The sequence below is a fragment of the Paracoccidioides brasiliensis genome (genome assembly GCF_000150735.1).
Source record: "Paracoccidioides brasiliensis Pb18 unplaced genomic scaffold supercont2.6, whole genome shotgun sequence".
In the NCBI taxonomy this organism is placed as follows: Eukaryota; Fungi; Ascomycota; class Eurotiomycetes; order Onygenales; family Ajellomycetaceae; genus Paracoccidioides; species Paracoccidioides brasiliensis.
The window spans coordinates 1,606,277-1,622,613 of NW_011371363.1; the positions used below are offsets into that span (position 1 = coordinate 1,606,277).

General features: G+C 46.2%; 5 protein-coding genes across 5 annotated transcripts; 3 read left to right on the plus strand and 2 right to left on the minus strand.

Moving 5' to 3' along the window:
• Positions 1-1,535: 1,535 nt before the first annotated feature.
• Positions 1,536-4,392, plus strand: PADG_05575 (HAL protein kinase; the record flags this gene model as incomplete). Its single annotated transcript, XM_010762496.1, has 4 exons — positions 1,536-1,563; positions 1,677-2,098; positions 2,210-3,593; positions 3,662-4,392. 4 exons carry the CDS (start codon positions 1,536-1,538, stop codon positions 4,390-4,392), a joined length of 2,565 nt encoding a protein of 854 aa, XP_010760798.1.
• Positions 4,393-5,391: 999 nt separating this feature from the next.
• Positions 5,392-6,092, plus strand: PADG_05576 (uncharacterized protein; the record flags this gene model as incomplete). The annotated part of the gene is made up of 3 exons (XM_010762754.1): positions 5,392-5,608; positions 5,791-5,915; positions 6,015-6,092. The coding sequence occupies 3 exons, from the start codon at positions 5,392-5,394 to the stop codon at positions 6,090-6,092; spliced, it is 420 nt and encodes a 139-aa protein (XP_010761056.1).
• Positions 6,093-6,721: 629 nt separating this feature from the next.
• Positions 6,722-10,468, minus strand: PADG_05577 (uncharacterized protein; the record flags this gene model as incomplete). The annotated part of the gene is made up of 7 exons (XM_010762497.1): positions 6,722-7,036; positions 7,201-7,363; positions 7,494-7,582; positions 7,663-8,579; positions 8,653-8,863; positions 8,925-10,224; positions 10,362-10,468. 7 exons carry the CDS (start codon positions 10,466-10,468, stop codon positions 6,722-6,724), a joined length of 3,102 nt encoding a protein of 1,033 aa, XP_010760799.1.
• Positions 10,469-12,130: 1,662 nt separating this feature from the next.
• Positions 12,131-13,233, minus strand: PADG_05579 (uncharacterized protein; the record flags this gene model as incomplete). Its single annotated transcript, XM_010762755.1, has 2 exons — positions 12,131-13,078; positions 13,162-13,233. 2 exons carry the CDS (start codon positions 13,231-13,233, stop codon positions 12,131-12,133), a joined length of 1,020 nt encoding a protein of 339 aa, XP_010761057.1.
• Positions 13,234-13,835: 602 nt separating this feature from the next.
• On the plus strand, positions 13,836-16,073 carry PADG_05580 (tRNA(Ile)-lysidine synthetase; the record flags this gene model as incomplete). Its single annotated transcript, XM_010762756.1, has 3 exons — positions 13,836-13,962; positions 14,030-14,203; positions 14,302-16,073. The coding sequence occupies 3 exons, from the start codon at positions 13,836-13,838 to the stop codon at positions 16,071-16,073; spliced, it is 2,073 nt and encodes a 690-aa protein (XP_010761058.1).
• Positions 16,074-16,337: the final 264 nt, after the last annotated feature.

The following is a 16,337-nucleotide window of genomic DNA, read 5'->3' on the forward strand; positions in this document are numbered from 1 at the left end:
ATCATTATTTAATCATAGTTAGTAGCTAGTTTAGGTGTCACAGAACTGAGATGAACCCGCGCACAACTCGGGGATTTCGTGGCGATGCATAATCTGCACCAGCAACTGTCTCCCCGCACCATCAGAACTGCCAAAGGACTCAGCTCCATTGAACGTATGCATAGACCACGAGACATCCCCGGGCATGTGAGATTCGGCCGCATATTGCACTAAGTATGTCGTCTGCAGATGGCGTATGCCATCCCACTCCACTCCATTATTATTATTATTATTATTATTATTATTATTATTATTATTATTATTATTATTATTATTATTATTTTTCCATTGTTCAGTCCGCGATGGGCAATTGGCTGATAGAGCGAAGATAATGGAAAACTACTGACCGATAATAAAAAGAAAAAAAGAAAAAAAGAAAAAAAAAATTCCCCCGATAACTTCGTCGAACTATTTAATCAATCAGGCACGGCTCAAGTTATTTATTTGTGCCGGACCAGTCGGCTGTTCCTTTGTTGCTTCTTTTTCGTCATCAATTGCTTAGTTGAACGGTCGTTATCCCCCCTTGCGTCTTTTTATATTTTTAACTTTCAAGGAAGTCCTGTAACCGTGGAATACGTCAAAGTTGTTGAACTTTACTATGACTGTTTCCGTCCTTGATGGCGAAGATGTATCTACCACCGCCCAAAATAATAATAATAAAAATAAAAAAAAAAAAAATTAAGAAAATAACACACACCCTTTTCTCATTGCAAGTGTCTACAACTAACTACAACCTCGCTCCCCGCATGTTGCCATCGGCAGCAGACTTCCAAACTTCTTGCACAAAGCCGTGGCTTTCCGGGCTTCTCAGATCGACATCTAGAGCAGCAGAGTTCTAGCCACTGGCCAGCAGAAAGAAAGAGTGGAAGAAAAAGTGGAAGAAAAACACACTCCCGTTCCTTGCTTAGTTTACCTCGTCTATAACTAGTTTGCTAGTTAACTTAGCATTCTGACTCTTCGTTGTTCCATCCGCCGCTACCTACCCAGGTCAGTCACCCTTTGATCCAAAGACAAAAACACTCCAAAACCAGGTAGGTTCCAAACAACTTGCTGCCCTTTCGTTCGTTATCCCGAACGTATGCTTCCCGACAGCATAGACCCCCTTGCTGCTCAGACTAACTCCCGGCAGAGGGATTGCTTTGCCCCTGTTCGTTCGTGTACTTTAATTCTTTCGCTAAAAGTTTCGTTGATTGCCCTCCACACCCCTCTCCACACCCCTCTTGCCTCTTCCCTCTTCCCTCTTCCCTCTTCACTCCCCTGATCCAGCCACATTCATCATCACCGGCCCTTGTTAGCGTCATCGCGGATTGCGTGCGTCCCGGGTCCCGAGCGTCTCTACTTCTCTCCAAACATATCTTTGCCCCCGGTTGTTCGGCCATCAAATACTTCTTCTCATCCTGTCCAGAGAATCCAGTTGAAAGAGCAGGGGGGGTGGGTGATGTGTCTCGCAGAATCGGCCTGTTCTGTTCCCCGCACGTTATCTGCTTTTGCCCCCAATGGCCATGGCTTTCCAACACGACGAAGGTAAAGCAGCTTCTCCCGCACTCATTCGTCGCTGACAAAGACCCGATAGTGGTCCTTCTACTGTAAATATGTGTTGGCTATTCCTTTTGTATTGACTCGACTTTCCTCTATAGACTCCCCGCCCGCAGGTAAAGACCAACAACTCCAGCAGCAGCAGCAGCAGCAACAACAACAACAACAACAACAACAACAACAGCAGCAGCAGCAGCAGCAGCAGCAGCAGCAGCATCAGCATCAGCATCAGCATCAGCATCAGCAAGAGCAACAGCGAATTCCATCAGCCATGGCGGCTGCCACGGAACACCGGCTTCACCCCCAGCACGGGCAGCTGCAACAGGCCGTTCGCTTTGCCTCTGTAAACCAAGAAATAGAACCAACCTCTTCCCATCAGGACAGCACCCGACCCTCGGATCCACACTCACTCGAATCGAAACGCGACCTGGAATCCCTCACAATGCGGCTCCAGAGGTCCAGGCTACAGGAAACCCGGCTGCAGAACTTCGCCTTTGACCCGGTTTCCCTTCCAGCATCAAGAGTATGTAGTGTTTCCTCGTTGTTCCTGACCTCTCTGTCTGTGATCTCCTGGCGTTTGCACATGACCTCCTGTGGATGTTTGATATACATGGTTAACAGAGCCATATTTCAGGTACCATCAAAAGCGTCTAGTAGTGTTCACAGCTTCCGGGATCCAAATAGATCGGGTGTGCCATCGCCAAGTGTATCAGGACCTCAATCACCAGCTCTCACCCCTATAGGATCTGGAGGCGGAGGCCGGGAGGGAAAGAAGGGAGACCAAAGGTACTTTAGAGATGGGATTGGAGCAGCAGAGCAGTTGGAGTTTACCCCACAAACATCCCTATCAAACGAGGCCTCTGGAAAAGGTTATGATTCTTCAGGAGCTGGAAACCGTCCGTCTACCGGCTCAGACCCCTTCTCGAGCAGACACCCTAACCACACACCTCTTGCGGATGGCTCTAGAAAACCAAGGGCCCGCAAACCGAAGTTCTACCTCGCCCAGTCCTCAGATACCGGTGTGCGGGAGTCAAGCCCGCCTTTCCCCCCAAAGCCTGATCAGGCCTGGAGCACCTCAGGTTCAGGCGCAGTTACCCCAACCGGAGATGAAAACGACCCATATTCTCGAACCCGCAGATCCCCCCAACCGAAGAACCTGGCCCATATCGATCCGCGCTTTGTTTTTGCTAGTGTAGATTCCAAACGCCGGGCTAATCAATCGCGATCCCCTGGTCCCATTCCTCGATCAGCCAGCGGCGGTGATCTAAAATCTGTAGAGAGACGAAGTGGTTTCTTCACGGGGAGAAGGGAGAATCGATTCAACGACTCTGGCGGGACCCACGAAGGGAAAAGCCAGGGATCCATGTCGGAATTGAAGCGCTTTCTCCGGATGGGCCATAAACATAAGAGTGGTGGTTCGACTGCTACCGCGTGTTCGAAGAAAGAATCTGCAAAATCAACAAAACATCATCAATTCCAGCAGTCACAAGTTAGCATCCCTTTTGCTGATGATCATGGCCTCCAGTCCAAGTATGGCAAGTTGGGTAGAGTCTTGGGTTCTGGGGCTGGCGGTTCGGTCAGGCTGCTGAAGCGCAATTCTGATGGCGTCATATTTGCCGTCAAACAGTTTCGAGATCGGCATTCATGGGAAACTGAAAAGGATTATTCGAAGAAAGTCACGGCAGAGTTCTGTATTGGGTCAACCCTGCATCACGACAATATCATTGAGACCATGGATATCATCCACGAAGGCGGACGTTGGTTTGAGGTCATGGAGTACGCTCCGTTTGATCTCTTTGCCATTGTCATGACGGGGAAGATGACGAGGGAGGAAATTGCCTGCACCTTTTTACAGATACTCAGCGGGGTAGCTTATCTGCATGGGGTTGGTTTGGCGCATCGCGACCTGAAACTGGATAATGTTGTTGTTAGCGAGCACGGGATTATGAAGCTGATAGATTTTGGAAGTGCTGTTGTTTTCAGATACCCATTCGAGAGCGACATTGTCCTAGCATCTGGTATGGTCTCCGAATCTACCATCTCTCACCCGTTCGTTTTATTTTTCTCACTAACAGTCCCAATTTAGGAGTTGTCGGGTCTGACCCGTACTTGGCACCCGAAGTATACGATGAGAAACGCTACGATCCCCGACCTACGGATATATGGTCCCTGGCGATTATTTTCTGCTGCATGTCCCTGCGTCGATTCCCATGGAAGCAGCCACGCATGACCGACAATTCCTTCAAATTATTCGCCTCGCCTCCTACTCCTCAAAACTCCGACGTTGAGTCCAAAGCTTTCTTAAAACCACGCCCAAGTTCCACACCTAATCTCCATAGCGCTGCTCAAGCTGCCCTGAGGCAACCCATCCGTGGTGACAGCGACATAAAAACCGGCGCACGTTCCCCGAATCACCATCGCCATCACTCGCGCGGTTCTGCCGCCAATAATGTCGACGGGAATACCAAAAACGACCTCCATCCACCGAAAGATGCGTCCTCCTCAGCACAGTCATCGTCGCAGGCAGGACAGACAGGACAGACAGGACAGCGTCAAGAAGTTATAAGGGGGCCCTGGCGTCTTCTGCGCATTTTGCCACGGGAATCACGACCGCTGATTGCCCACATGCTTAAGATCAACCCGCGAGAGCGGGCGAAATTGGAAGATGTACTGGCAGACGACTGGGTTCGAAGCTGCCAGGTGTGCTTCCAGAGGGAGGATGGCACCGTGGTCAATGCGAAAAACCATACCCATGTATTGGAACCGCCGTCATCGGCTCCTACGACTGCCAAGGACAAAAATGACAATAAATCTTAATAAAATCACTGTCGCTCGACTTTTTGAAAGCTTCTTTGGTGTATTATCCCCCCCCCCCCCCTACTCTCTTGTCCAGCATACCTATTTCACATCTTGTGTTTGTATATACTTAGTTGTCGTGTGATGAATTTTTTTTTTCTCCTCGTCCCATGGAGTTCAAGAAACACATGGGCAATTGAGTTAAAGCCTCTCCTCCTCCGTCCTCCCCCTTCAATCCCTCCCTTCCACCCCCCCCCCCCCGGGTTCCTCCTGACCCTTCGAGTTCTCAAATACTGGGATGAGTTCAAAATGTTTCATGCGTGTGGTTTGATCATGTTTTATTGGTGATTATCTTTATTCTTTTTGGTCTCCTTTATTTATTCCTTTTCTTGTTCCTCCCTTTGTCTTTCATAATGCTTATGTATCATTATATCTGTGTATTATTGTCTGTTGTTAAACCGGAACCCCGTTCTACGCGCTAGGTGGCAATCAGGAAGACACGGGGAACGGATGTCATGTTATCTTAACCTAGCGTCGCATTTTATGATTGGTGTGAGATAATATTGAATGATTGCATACTGAAGAAAATAATGGTGTGATTCAATCTCCAATATCTGTATTCATATAAGATATCAGCTCCTTTGTTTATTTATCTCTTTGTTTCACTTCCCTTTGGTTGTGTCTAGACTTCCCTTGCTGGCAGCCATTCATATATTATAATTCGAAATTAGGATTTATTCGGATAAACCGTCTTTCCCCCCTCAAATTCCTTCGATTTTCGCTCCTCCTCGCCAACCTAGCAATGGCAAAAGAGACAAGATAGGCCATGTCTTTACACAGGTAAACGCTGAAAACCCATCCTCAAAATCGTAGCCACACAAACCCAGACAGCAAATCTCCCATCTCCCAACCCCGTTCCGCCTCTCATATAAGCAACAACCCAACACCCGACACCCGACACCCCAACTATCCCTCCCCCGCCCAGGTCGCGCCCTTCAAACACACATCACGCTAGCATGCATGACATCAGCTCTCTTCAAGAAATCTACCCAGACGACCGCGGCCGAGTGGCAGAAGGAGCTAGCTCCTCACCACCGTAAAGGATGTACGAGCCAGGTTTTGCGCCGGGAACGAAAGATTATGATTTACCATTGGCGGGTGGGCGGGCGGATACGAGCTGGTTTTCGGGAGGGGGTGGGGAATGTGGAGGATATGGTGAAAGCGCTTGGGGCGGTTGGTGAGTTTTATTATTTTTATTTTTTTTTCATATTTTACTTCTGACTTTATTCTCTTTGTTTGAGTTGGTTCTTTGTCCCCCGGGGTTGGGTTTTCTATTTTCTTTTTTCTTTCTTTCTTTTCTTTTCTTTTCTTTTCTTTTCTTTTTTCTTTTCTTTTTTCTCTTTTTCTTTTCTCTTTTAGAGATGGAAGTCGGGCGGAGATCGGGCGGAGAATGGGTGGAACGGGTGACTTGGGTCCCGATGTTCATTTGCGTCACGGAGATGAACAGCCTGCTGGTAGTTGATACAGACTGGGATTATCTCTGGGTAAGAGTACTTGATAACTATTCCATAGCCTGTATACCTTATCCAATGGGAACCAAGGGGTATGGGTGTATTAACTACTTGGTCATACGCATTCACCAGGAGGAATCCCCAACCCTCAAACAGCCTGGGAATGATCCGCCTTCCCATTGTATTTCTCCGGGCTACGATCTGTGGTAGGCCTAAACATATAAAATGGTTCCGCAACTGAGTCAGCAGAAAGGGGTTCCAACTGCAACGAGAATCCATCCCATAGGCGGCCAGATGGTCCTTATGGAGGATCCATTAACTAAACATGTAGAATATGTAGATGGGAATGGATGGGACGAGTTGTGAGACCTCCTTTCCTGTTCAATTTCCTATTATTCCAAAGAAAAATATTATTATTATTATTATTATTATTATTATTTATTGGACAGGAATAGAAAGATGGCTGTGTAAGGTGCGTGACGGGGTAGCCAGTTTATTCATTAAGTTATATACTCAAAGTTTGCTCCAAATATATACATATGCTATCGTGATCGGATGCCAAGTACACAGAGAGGTCAGAAATAAATCACACCCGCCGCCTCCCCTCAATACAGCAGCTAGGCTATCCATTCTAATATATGCAACTGATCCACCTGCGCCTCAGTGAGAAGCAGAATGACACATAGGAAAGTCCCCAAAATTAGAAGTAGCATTAATGGCATGAAATGTAGTATGGAAAGGGAAAAAAGGAAAAAAAAAAAAAAAACATACGAACAAGGTTCAATAAAAAGAAGGCCCATGAATATGAATATTCCTCCCCGCAGCATCACACTTAGTGCCTAAGTTTCTATCGCCCCTGTGGTAGATGCTGATCTAGATGTCGCAGATATCACGGAACCATTACCACCACCAGCCACGTTAGCATCAGACACCGCTGATACGCTAAGCATCGACATCTTCATTGGTAAATCTGCATCGTCGCTCCCAACTTTTGCTTGAGAGGTCGAAGTTGGGGCTTGAGCTGCAGTTGTGGCTTCTGAGCGTGACATGGGAATCTCCCGTTTGCCATTGGCTTTGTAAAACAGGACCATATCATTTCCTGTTCGCCAGATGTGGGTGCGGATGGTGGAGAGGGTCATGTCGGGAGGGATGAGCTGGTAATTGCGAGGTTAGTTGCCGATGTCGTACAGGTGGGAAAGATCCTAAGATTGTCCCTTTTCTTTTCTTTCTCTTTTTTTTTTTCACTTTTGCGCCAGGAGGTTGAATGTTTGGGTGATTTTCAATCCGACCAAATTAGGATTGATGGGATCTAACTTACGGTGTTTTGGCAATACAGTTCCAGATATTCTTCCGGTTTTAGCGGATTAGCATCAGGGTCGTTGGGGTCTTGTGGGTCGATGCGCTCGACAACGTATGCGAGGAGCTTTTTGGCACGGAGCATGCGGTTGGCGTTTAGACGGGAAGCGGAGTTGTTTGCAAGGCTTTTGAGAAAAGTATTAGATTTAAAAAGGGACCGGTGAGATCGAGGAATAGATTGCATATAATGGGGTGATTAGGATTCAGAGAGGATTTGATAGGAAAAAGAATGAAAAAGTTGAAGGAGATACATACACATCTGCATTGACAACGGGAGGTAGTAGGTCTTTGTAAGGTTTCAACGAGAATGCGACTTTGGATACTTCTTTGAAAGGTATTGTGTTCTACGAGAATTGGTCAGTTGATACTCATATTCCGCTGATAAAAAAGGACGGCTCCACCGTCGCAAAACATGGGTACTCACGCGTAAAAGAAACTCTCCAAGCCATTTCGGAGCAGCTTTCTCCAGCTCATCAGCATCTTCGCCGGCAGTCCCTACCGTCCCTCGATACAGGTCCGCAGGAACGGCCGATTCGGGATGTTCTTCCTGAATTAGAATTGCTGTATTTGCGGGTAATGTAAGCGTTGGTGTCTCATTTTCTGCGCTTGGCTTAATTCTAGTTTCCAAGGGCCGTCCGGGGTGTTCGTTCAAGTATTCCTCGTATTCGAACCTAATCTTCTCAATAACCCCTTTCAAGTTCTCATCGAACACTTTTTCCTTCTCAGATGACTTGTCGGACTCCTCGGCTTTCTCCTCGATAATTGGTTTCGTTTCTGTGGAGGTTCTCCCTAGCTTTTTAGGGAAGGACATTTGGAACTTTTTGCCAAAGCGAGATCCACTGCGTTTACCAGGCTTATCTTCCTTTTCTGTGTCTGCTAGTGAGGTTCCAAACTGTGATTGTGATTCATCCTCTGCGGAACCTGGAGTCTTTGCATTAGGGTCTGGAGAGTCTACAGTATGTGTATTGGTAGAAGGGGCAAAGTAATCACTCTGGTCCTTAACGTGAGCCGTGGGTGTTGAAGTTAGGGGGCCACTTCCAAGGCTATCAGAAAAGGCTGATTGCCCTCCTCCTGGGGTAGCAAATCCAATGGAAAGCCCAGGAGTTATGGGAGCGAGCATTCCATTTGATGATGGACGGACTGCACCAGAAGGTCCAGCCTCGGCTACACTTTGGTTGAGTATTCTCTGAGCATCTATTGAATCTGGGGCATTCAGGCGTGAAGTTCCAGTCGCCTCCTTCGACCTTTCTTCGAGAGTCCGCCGATACTCTCTGTCTCGTTTGATTTCTTCTTCAATTAGGCCGGCAAATAAATGCCGCAGGATCCATTTCCCAAGATTAACTGCGTGATTGATATACAAAACGTTAGGTGTGTATATCATATGTGTTTGGTAGAAGACAGGGATGGAACGCACTCCTTTGATCTTCTTTAAACTGGCTCAGATTAGCAATATCTGTTTCATCCGCATATATTTCACCATCAAAACAACGATTTGACTCCAAGATCACAGACAGTCGCCCTGTGCGCGTATCCAAGGTGCACCAGTTAGCTATGGTGTCCGTCGTATTGACTTCAGATGCAACGTCGTCCAGATGACGCTTGCCAAATGATTGAATTGGAATGCACTGTAGAACTCATATTAGGAGGGAATTTTCAGGGGCGAACTTCGACTTGATTTCCACGAACCTTTAGGAGATCCCAGAGTACTACCTCTCCTGCTGTGTCTTGCGTCAGAGCATGCTTCCTGTCGTTAAGCATGACATGTTTGATTAAGCCATTCTGTCCCACTATTGTTTCTTCGGGCAGTGCTTGAAAAGGAACAACCAACTCCAGATCGCCATTAAGCAGTATTTCATGAGCCACAAGTCCACTCACTGAAGCAGCTGCATTTGACAGCTGTAGAAATGACTCCCGAGGAATTCTCCGTGATGTTGCCATAGACGCTGGAACTTCATTTAGAGATTGAGGTGATCCAACGCTCTGATGGGAAGCAGTGCTGCAGGCATATCGATGTGATGATGAAACTGGCAGTTCAGCTTCCGCTGTTGTATCAACATCGTTCCAGCGGTTAATGCTTGATTTTGGTGTTGCAGTCCATATGTAATCACCCGCAGCAATAACCTTCACGACACCGTCGTTTTCCTGCAAAGCAGCCACACAAACGCCTTGGTCAATATCTGTAGCCCTTCTCGTATCGGTTTTGGCAACCAAACCTGACCTATCACTCGAGTAGAATACGGATAGTTGGGGGTGATCTGAGAACAACGACCAAACACTGTCATTATGCATGGTTAAGGTGTGCATACATCTGCCAGCTGACATGGACCACACTTTGACCGTTTGATCAGAGGACGCAGTCATAATTGTATCACCGTCTTGGTTAATTAGTATGTCTCGCACATTATCCGTGTGCCCAACAAACTTTGTGATCAATTTCCCGGATCTGTGATCCCACACGCGAACCACGCATTCTGGCCCTCCACTCGCCAATATCGACCCCTTTGTGCTCAGAGCATATAAGGAACCTTTAGTTGTAAGTTCGTCTTCGGACAAATCAATTTTCAACTTTTCCCCGGCGCCGTTTAAATCCCAGACATATATTTTGTGATCCAAACCACCCGAAGCGACCCATTGAGAATGCGATTCTGGTGTCGCTAGGCATTTTACGTAGTCACCATGTTTGCCGATTGTCGGCGGTAACTGCATATCCTCAGACTCAGGCCGCCATACTCTAACTGTTGTATCCGACGATGCAGAAACAAGTGTTGTGTTGCTTTGCGCAAGGACAATATCGTTAATCCAATGGGTATGCGCCTGAACCTGGCGGCGGAACGATGTTGGTTCTATGGATTTAGAACTTGAATCGGAGACCAAATTGGCGGGGGCGGTGCCTGAAGAAGACGGAAAAGGGTTGGAAGCAACTCCAGAGCTGAGGCTAAGATTTAAATCCCAGGCACAAATGACTCCATCACGGCCAGCAGAATACCTATGCGACAGGTCAGTTACTTGCTCAATACTGACGTTGGCCGTTTTGAAATGTGCCGAAAGCCGCGCGACCTGCACCAGTGTTGATAATTCTGTACGACCTGGCCTGGTATAAAAGATGGGAAGTTGTAGGCTTACAATATTGAGCTCCCAGTATCAACAGCCAGCCCATTTACGCCGAGCCGATGACCACCAGGAGCATCTGGCATAGGTAGCACTGTGGTAAAGTAGGAGTTAGCGGTCATTGCGCAAACAGCTGCAAACATAAAGCAGCAACTATTGATATAGCGGAAACAGGGAAACCAACCATAGCTTACCCGCTGGCTGAACTTCCTCGCCATTGGGGTCTTTTATAGCGGAGAAATGGACAAATGAGCGCACGCAGCCGCCTGTGCAGGGTGATCTCAGGCGACGGCGTCAGTTTTGAGACAATTTAACCAAGCCATGTGGGTGGATTCTTCAAGGCAGGGACAAAATCTACAGGAAGCACATTTCAAAACATGCGACTCGTATAATAGTTTCAAATTTTAATCTCTGCTGCTCTACAGAGTTGGGCTATTGTTGTAGGACGCGGAGTGGTTGGAGCCCTTGATCTCCGCGCTTATATAATCAGCCGCCGGAAATTAAATATAGAGCTAGTAATATATGTCATAAATTATATGTTCATTACAGCCCGGTACAGTAGTTTAAGGCATGAATATAAATGACCGAGTTAAAATACGGTCTTTCCATACACAGCCAATACGGCTTGGCAGCTTCCGCACCAATCAGAGCTTCTCTGTTTACTCTATCCCATCAAGATCTATCTCGACACATTACACATAAACTAAGAGAAACCAAAATCATATTTCATCACCACAATGAGCTTATATATAATTTTTGTCCATGAGAATTCAGTTTCCAGTGCTATTTCGGAGACAACTCCACAGGTCTACCAACTCAGACCGTGCAGCCAGCCCCGGAACAAAGATCCCGAATCTGCGCAAAAAACCAAATTTATATCTAAACAGGTCTATTCCCACGTATAAAGCATCAAATGGCCAAATACGGACGAACCTTTTAGTCCGGATATTGGTTGTTGCAGAGTCACTTCTTTGAATCTTGCCTCCATTTCTATGTTCCTTAGTTGTCTTGCGGGCTAAATCTGGTCTTCGTAGGTGGAAATCGTTCGAACTGCAGAAGACAAACTTCCATATGAGATTGATATGTGAACAATTATCTAAGGCGATTAATAACGGGTTTAACTGCATGCAAACAAACAAGCAATTGGTCCCATCTTTACCATGTGTTACACACAATACCCAGCCTTCGGGTACTACAATGTATCAATTCATGGGATAATGACACCGGATCCTGTGAAGACCTGTCCGGTGAATTCTTTTTTTATCTCCGACGCCATTAGGCGTGTTTCATAAGAATTGATTGTGTAATATATATGAATTGTGATATGGGCTGGTCAGATATATGTGCTTATCTAGGTACCTAGTTGAAAGCGGAGGCGAGGGTGGAAACATTTTACTCTAGGGGGGTATAATATTGCAACCGATCAGAGGTTGCATTGAATGTTTGACAGGAGAGAAGTTTAAGAGCAGTTGTTTGTTGTTTGTTCCTGGATCAGCGAATGGGGTGGGAAACAGATGGATTTCTAAGAGATAAATATGCTCTTTTTTTTTCTTTTTCTTTTTTTTTATTTTAATGATTTGAGTACCTTGAAGTCTATCACTCACACACCTCTCTCATAATATTCTGTCAACTTCAACGAGACGTATTTTCATTATCTGTTACATAGTTCTTATGTCTATATCTAGATGTCGTAAATGTAAATGTTGTATTGTACTGTACAAATATCAGAAAAATATTCATCCTAAGATTTCAACATGGTCACTTCCGAACGTCTGACATCACCATCACAGAGGCTCTGGTCTGGTGTGTTTTTTCCCATCCTGCTTGGCCTCAAGCATGTTCCAAGTAAACTGGTAACTGCCCAGAAACACTGCACCTCCAATTCCAATCCAGGCAACTCTCGGTCCGATTCCTCTCCAGAACGCTCCAATTCCTTCTTCCTTCAAAATTCCGCACACAACATCTCTCACTCGCACCTTATCACTACCTTCTCTCCTGGCTAACATTACTCTAGTTTTGACAACATCGAGTGGAGTTGTCAGGCCAGCAGCAATCGATCCCGCAAGGCTGCCGAACAATGCACTTGGCGCCGCAGATATACCTTTCGATCCAGATCCAGTGACGGTGCCAGCATCTAATCCTGCTGTTCGGGACGCATATGCGTCTTTCATTGCCTCCCACATCGTAAACTGCAAAACAGTAAATGGTATCTCTCGTGCAATGGTGATGGATGTGCCGCGGTATAATTCTCTTATAACAAGCCCCAAACCTCCTCTCCGTCTATCAGTGGTGCCCCCAGACCCTGAGTGTCTTAACGAAAGAATATCCTTGAGTGCAAGAAGTGTAGACCCACCAAACAACCCCGCTTGGGCGCGTTGTTTAATCACTTCCGTAGGAACTCGGACAGCACATGCGGATATTTCGCCAAGAGATGATGCAAGGGAATGTGTGAGGACTGTATGTTGCCATGACGTAGAAGTCGAGGACAATGGAGTGGGTTGAAGGTGTCGCTTTACACCATCATAAACGATAAAAAAGCTAGCAGCTGAAGGGGCGGATCCGAGGAGGACGGAGGGGAGGCCAGCATAAATTCCGCGGACGGCTTGACGGAGAGATGGCGTTGAGGTTTTAGTTGCGGAGGCTTTGCGTTTTCGAGCTTGCTGCAAACGGGTTTTTATTGTGTCGAGAGGGAAGAGGGAAATGTCAACTGTAAGACCTGCCACAGCCCCAGACTACGAAAAGCACGAATGTAAGCAGGATTCAGCTGTACGTATAGGTATGGATATATATATATTAATAGGAAATCATTGCGTACTAAGAGCGACCTCGTCCAGAGGGATGGCTCTGCCGGACTCAGCTCCAGCTCGGGAGGCTCAATCCCAGCCATGGCGCTCGCGGGTAGTGGATGAAGCGTAATTGGCCAGTTTCAGTATCACATATTTATCAACAATGTGTGTATGAATACATTCTCGTATGGCGTTGTGAAAGGAGGTGGGTCGAAGCGCATCTGGAACTCTCTTGTGTTCACGGTTGTGGGATTCGGCAACAAAACCATTGGAAAAGGCCAAGGCCGAAAGTTCGGCATGCCGACTTGAAATCAGACCAAACTTTTATAGACGCAAACTTTATGGTAATAATCTCTAATTAATGATAAAAGGCCAAGGCGAGAATTTGAATCACCTCGAGAATGAGTTACATAGGAATAATACGTTTATTAGGGTATTTCTATTTAACTTGATAGAGTACGTGTAACGAAGGATTTTAGAATACATCATCCAGCATTCATATTGGGACTTGACAAATAGCAAATTTTTCTATTTTGAATTAAATACATGTAAACTATATTTCAATATATGCCAGCCAAAATCCTTTAGCTGAAGGGAGCATTATATGTCACGTGATATATCCAACTCACCGCTTTAAGTTACGAATAGATTGAAAAATTGAAAAGATTGAAATACAGGTTTTGTCGATATTTCTTCCAGTTAAATGGCTCTGAGGTCTTTGCGACCTGATAGCCATATCCCTATCTCTCCTAATGAGTTCTATGATGCCGTAACAAACCTGTGGAAAATATGGCGCGTCTCCAAGAAACCAAGCAAGCCGTCGAGGATAGGTTTGCTACCCATATCATTGGTTTCTGTGAATGGACATTTTACTAATGCAGTCGCCCCCCTATTTAGCCCTGGCTGTCAGCGGTGGACCAGATTCGATGGCGCTGGCCTTTCTCTGCAAGCAATTGATCTCGGAACGCCTAATTCCCGACCTAAACGTGAAGCCGTTCATCGTGGATCACAAGGCTCGAGAGGGGAGCACGGAGGAGGCACATAATGTTGCGAGTTGGCTTAAAGATCTGGGTATGGCTTTAGACGATGTATTATTGTTGACATTTTCAGTGGAATTTCCTGTCCGTTTCCGTATGCTAATCGTCCACTGTTCTTTACTGGCGCTTCAGGTTTTGAGCCTTCAATTCTAACCCTTCGTTGGGCCAGCGGGACTATCCCGTCCAGTCTATCCAACTTTGAAACCTCGGCCCGGAAATATCGCTACCAGATGCTTGGTCATGCTTGCAAGGAATATAACATCCAGGCTCTTTTTCTGGGACACCATCAGGATGATACTGTGGAAACAGTACTTAGTCGTCTAGTTCGGGGCCAACGTCAGGCATCCGGTTTCACAGGCGTAGCCAGCGTAGGACATATACCAGAATGTCATGGCATCTACGGGTTGGCTGAAAGCGGGTCATTTATCAAGCTCAAGAATGTCAAAAGCAGGATAGACCCGGCCGGGAGACATCCAGTCCACGACAGAGAACGACCAGACGAATCACAACTCAAACAGGCTTGGGGAATTAATTCAAACACACCCCACAGCAACGATATTTTACTCCCCATTTCAGATGGTGGCATTTACCTCTTCCGTCCGTTCAGTTCCTTTCCAAAATCACGCTTGACTTCCACCTGTCTTCAGAACAACATAAAGTTCGCAATCGACAAAACTAATTTTGATCCTACCGTCACTTCTCGTAACACATTACGATATCTCTTGTCCAATGACATGCTTCCTCGTGCACTGCGGGCTCCGTCAATATTACAACTAATCGAAAATAGCAAGCAAGTCTCAGAGGAACTCAACAGGCAGTCAAATATCTTTTTGAGAAAATCTCAAATCATCAAACTCGATCTTCGAACTGGCAGTCTTGTTATCAATTTTCCCAACCCCCGTCTGATACAAAACTTTGGGGTAAGCCTGGATGATCCTGTTGGCCCTGCTTCCGTTATGACCCAAAAAGCCATGGTCATCACTTTACGGCGCTTTTTGGATGTCATTTTGCCGGGTCAAAAGAATCATGTACCATTTCATAAATTCAAATCGGCGCTACAAATAATCTTCCCTGCATCTGAAGCGATTAATGGTGAGGCACCACCTCCCCTTAAAATGGACATTTTTACAGTCGACGGCGTGAAGTTTGAACCTGTAAAGGTGCCAAAGAAGCGGGATGCAGAACCTCATTTGAATCTTAAGGCATTTAAGTCTAGGAAGCAGAATGACGCTACTGCTTCTATTTCAGAATTCCAAAATACTTGGCTCCTAACACGCGCGCCGTTCCCAAGGCGTCTTCCATTGCCTACTGCCAGTTTCAATCTCCAACTTCCTGATTTATCTATTGCAGATCATGTAGACAGCGTGACCTGGTCTGATTGGCAACTCTGGGATAACAGATACTGGATACGCCTGGGGGCCGAAAAGGTTCCCCGAACATATCCGATAGAAGAATGGCCCTATGAATATAGGGACACACCCGTCCCCCTTGTAGTTCGGCCGATGAAAAGTTTAGACTTAGCAGAAGTCAGAAAACAACTTCTACAATACCAGATATGGCACCATGAGAATCACTTTAGTCGGGGCTTTAGGAAAGTGGAAAATGAATCTATCAGAACACTGAGGACGAGAAAGATATTAGATCAGCATTTTTGGCATCATGCTCCAGACAAATTGAGATACACGATTCCTGTCATCGCAGAAGCCACGGGCCAGCAAAGAGTACTCGCATTTCCGTCGTTTGGTGAACGGATGCCAGTAACCTTAACACGAGGGATACGCGAGACCAGTGTGATAGATCATTGGTGGTTGAATTGGCAAATTAGTTATAAAAACATTGAGGAAGACGTTTTGAAATTGGCTTCACGGGATTTGGGCATAGAGATACGTCGAGGGATTCTTTAGGCATCGGATACGCAAGAAGGGAACTTGGGAATTCGATGGCGCAGAATTGCATTTTTCGATAGCATTTACTGGTTGCGAAGTAGCTAGCTTCTTTGAACATGATGTAAATTCTCTGCATGGTTAGGATAGGTCAAAGGTTGGGATGCACTTCTTCCACTATACAGCTGATTCGTTCATCGCGGACTTGGCTGCATAGCCACGAGAATACGAGGACTGACAATCTGTTTTTAATAACAACTAGTTATTCGAAGAGCGCATATCCTA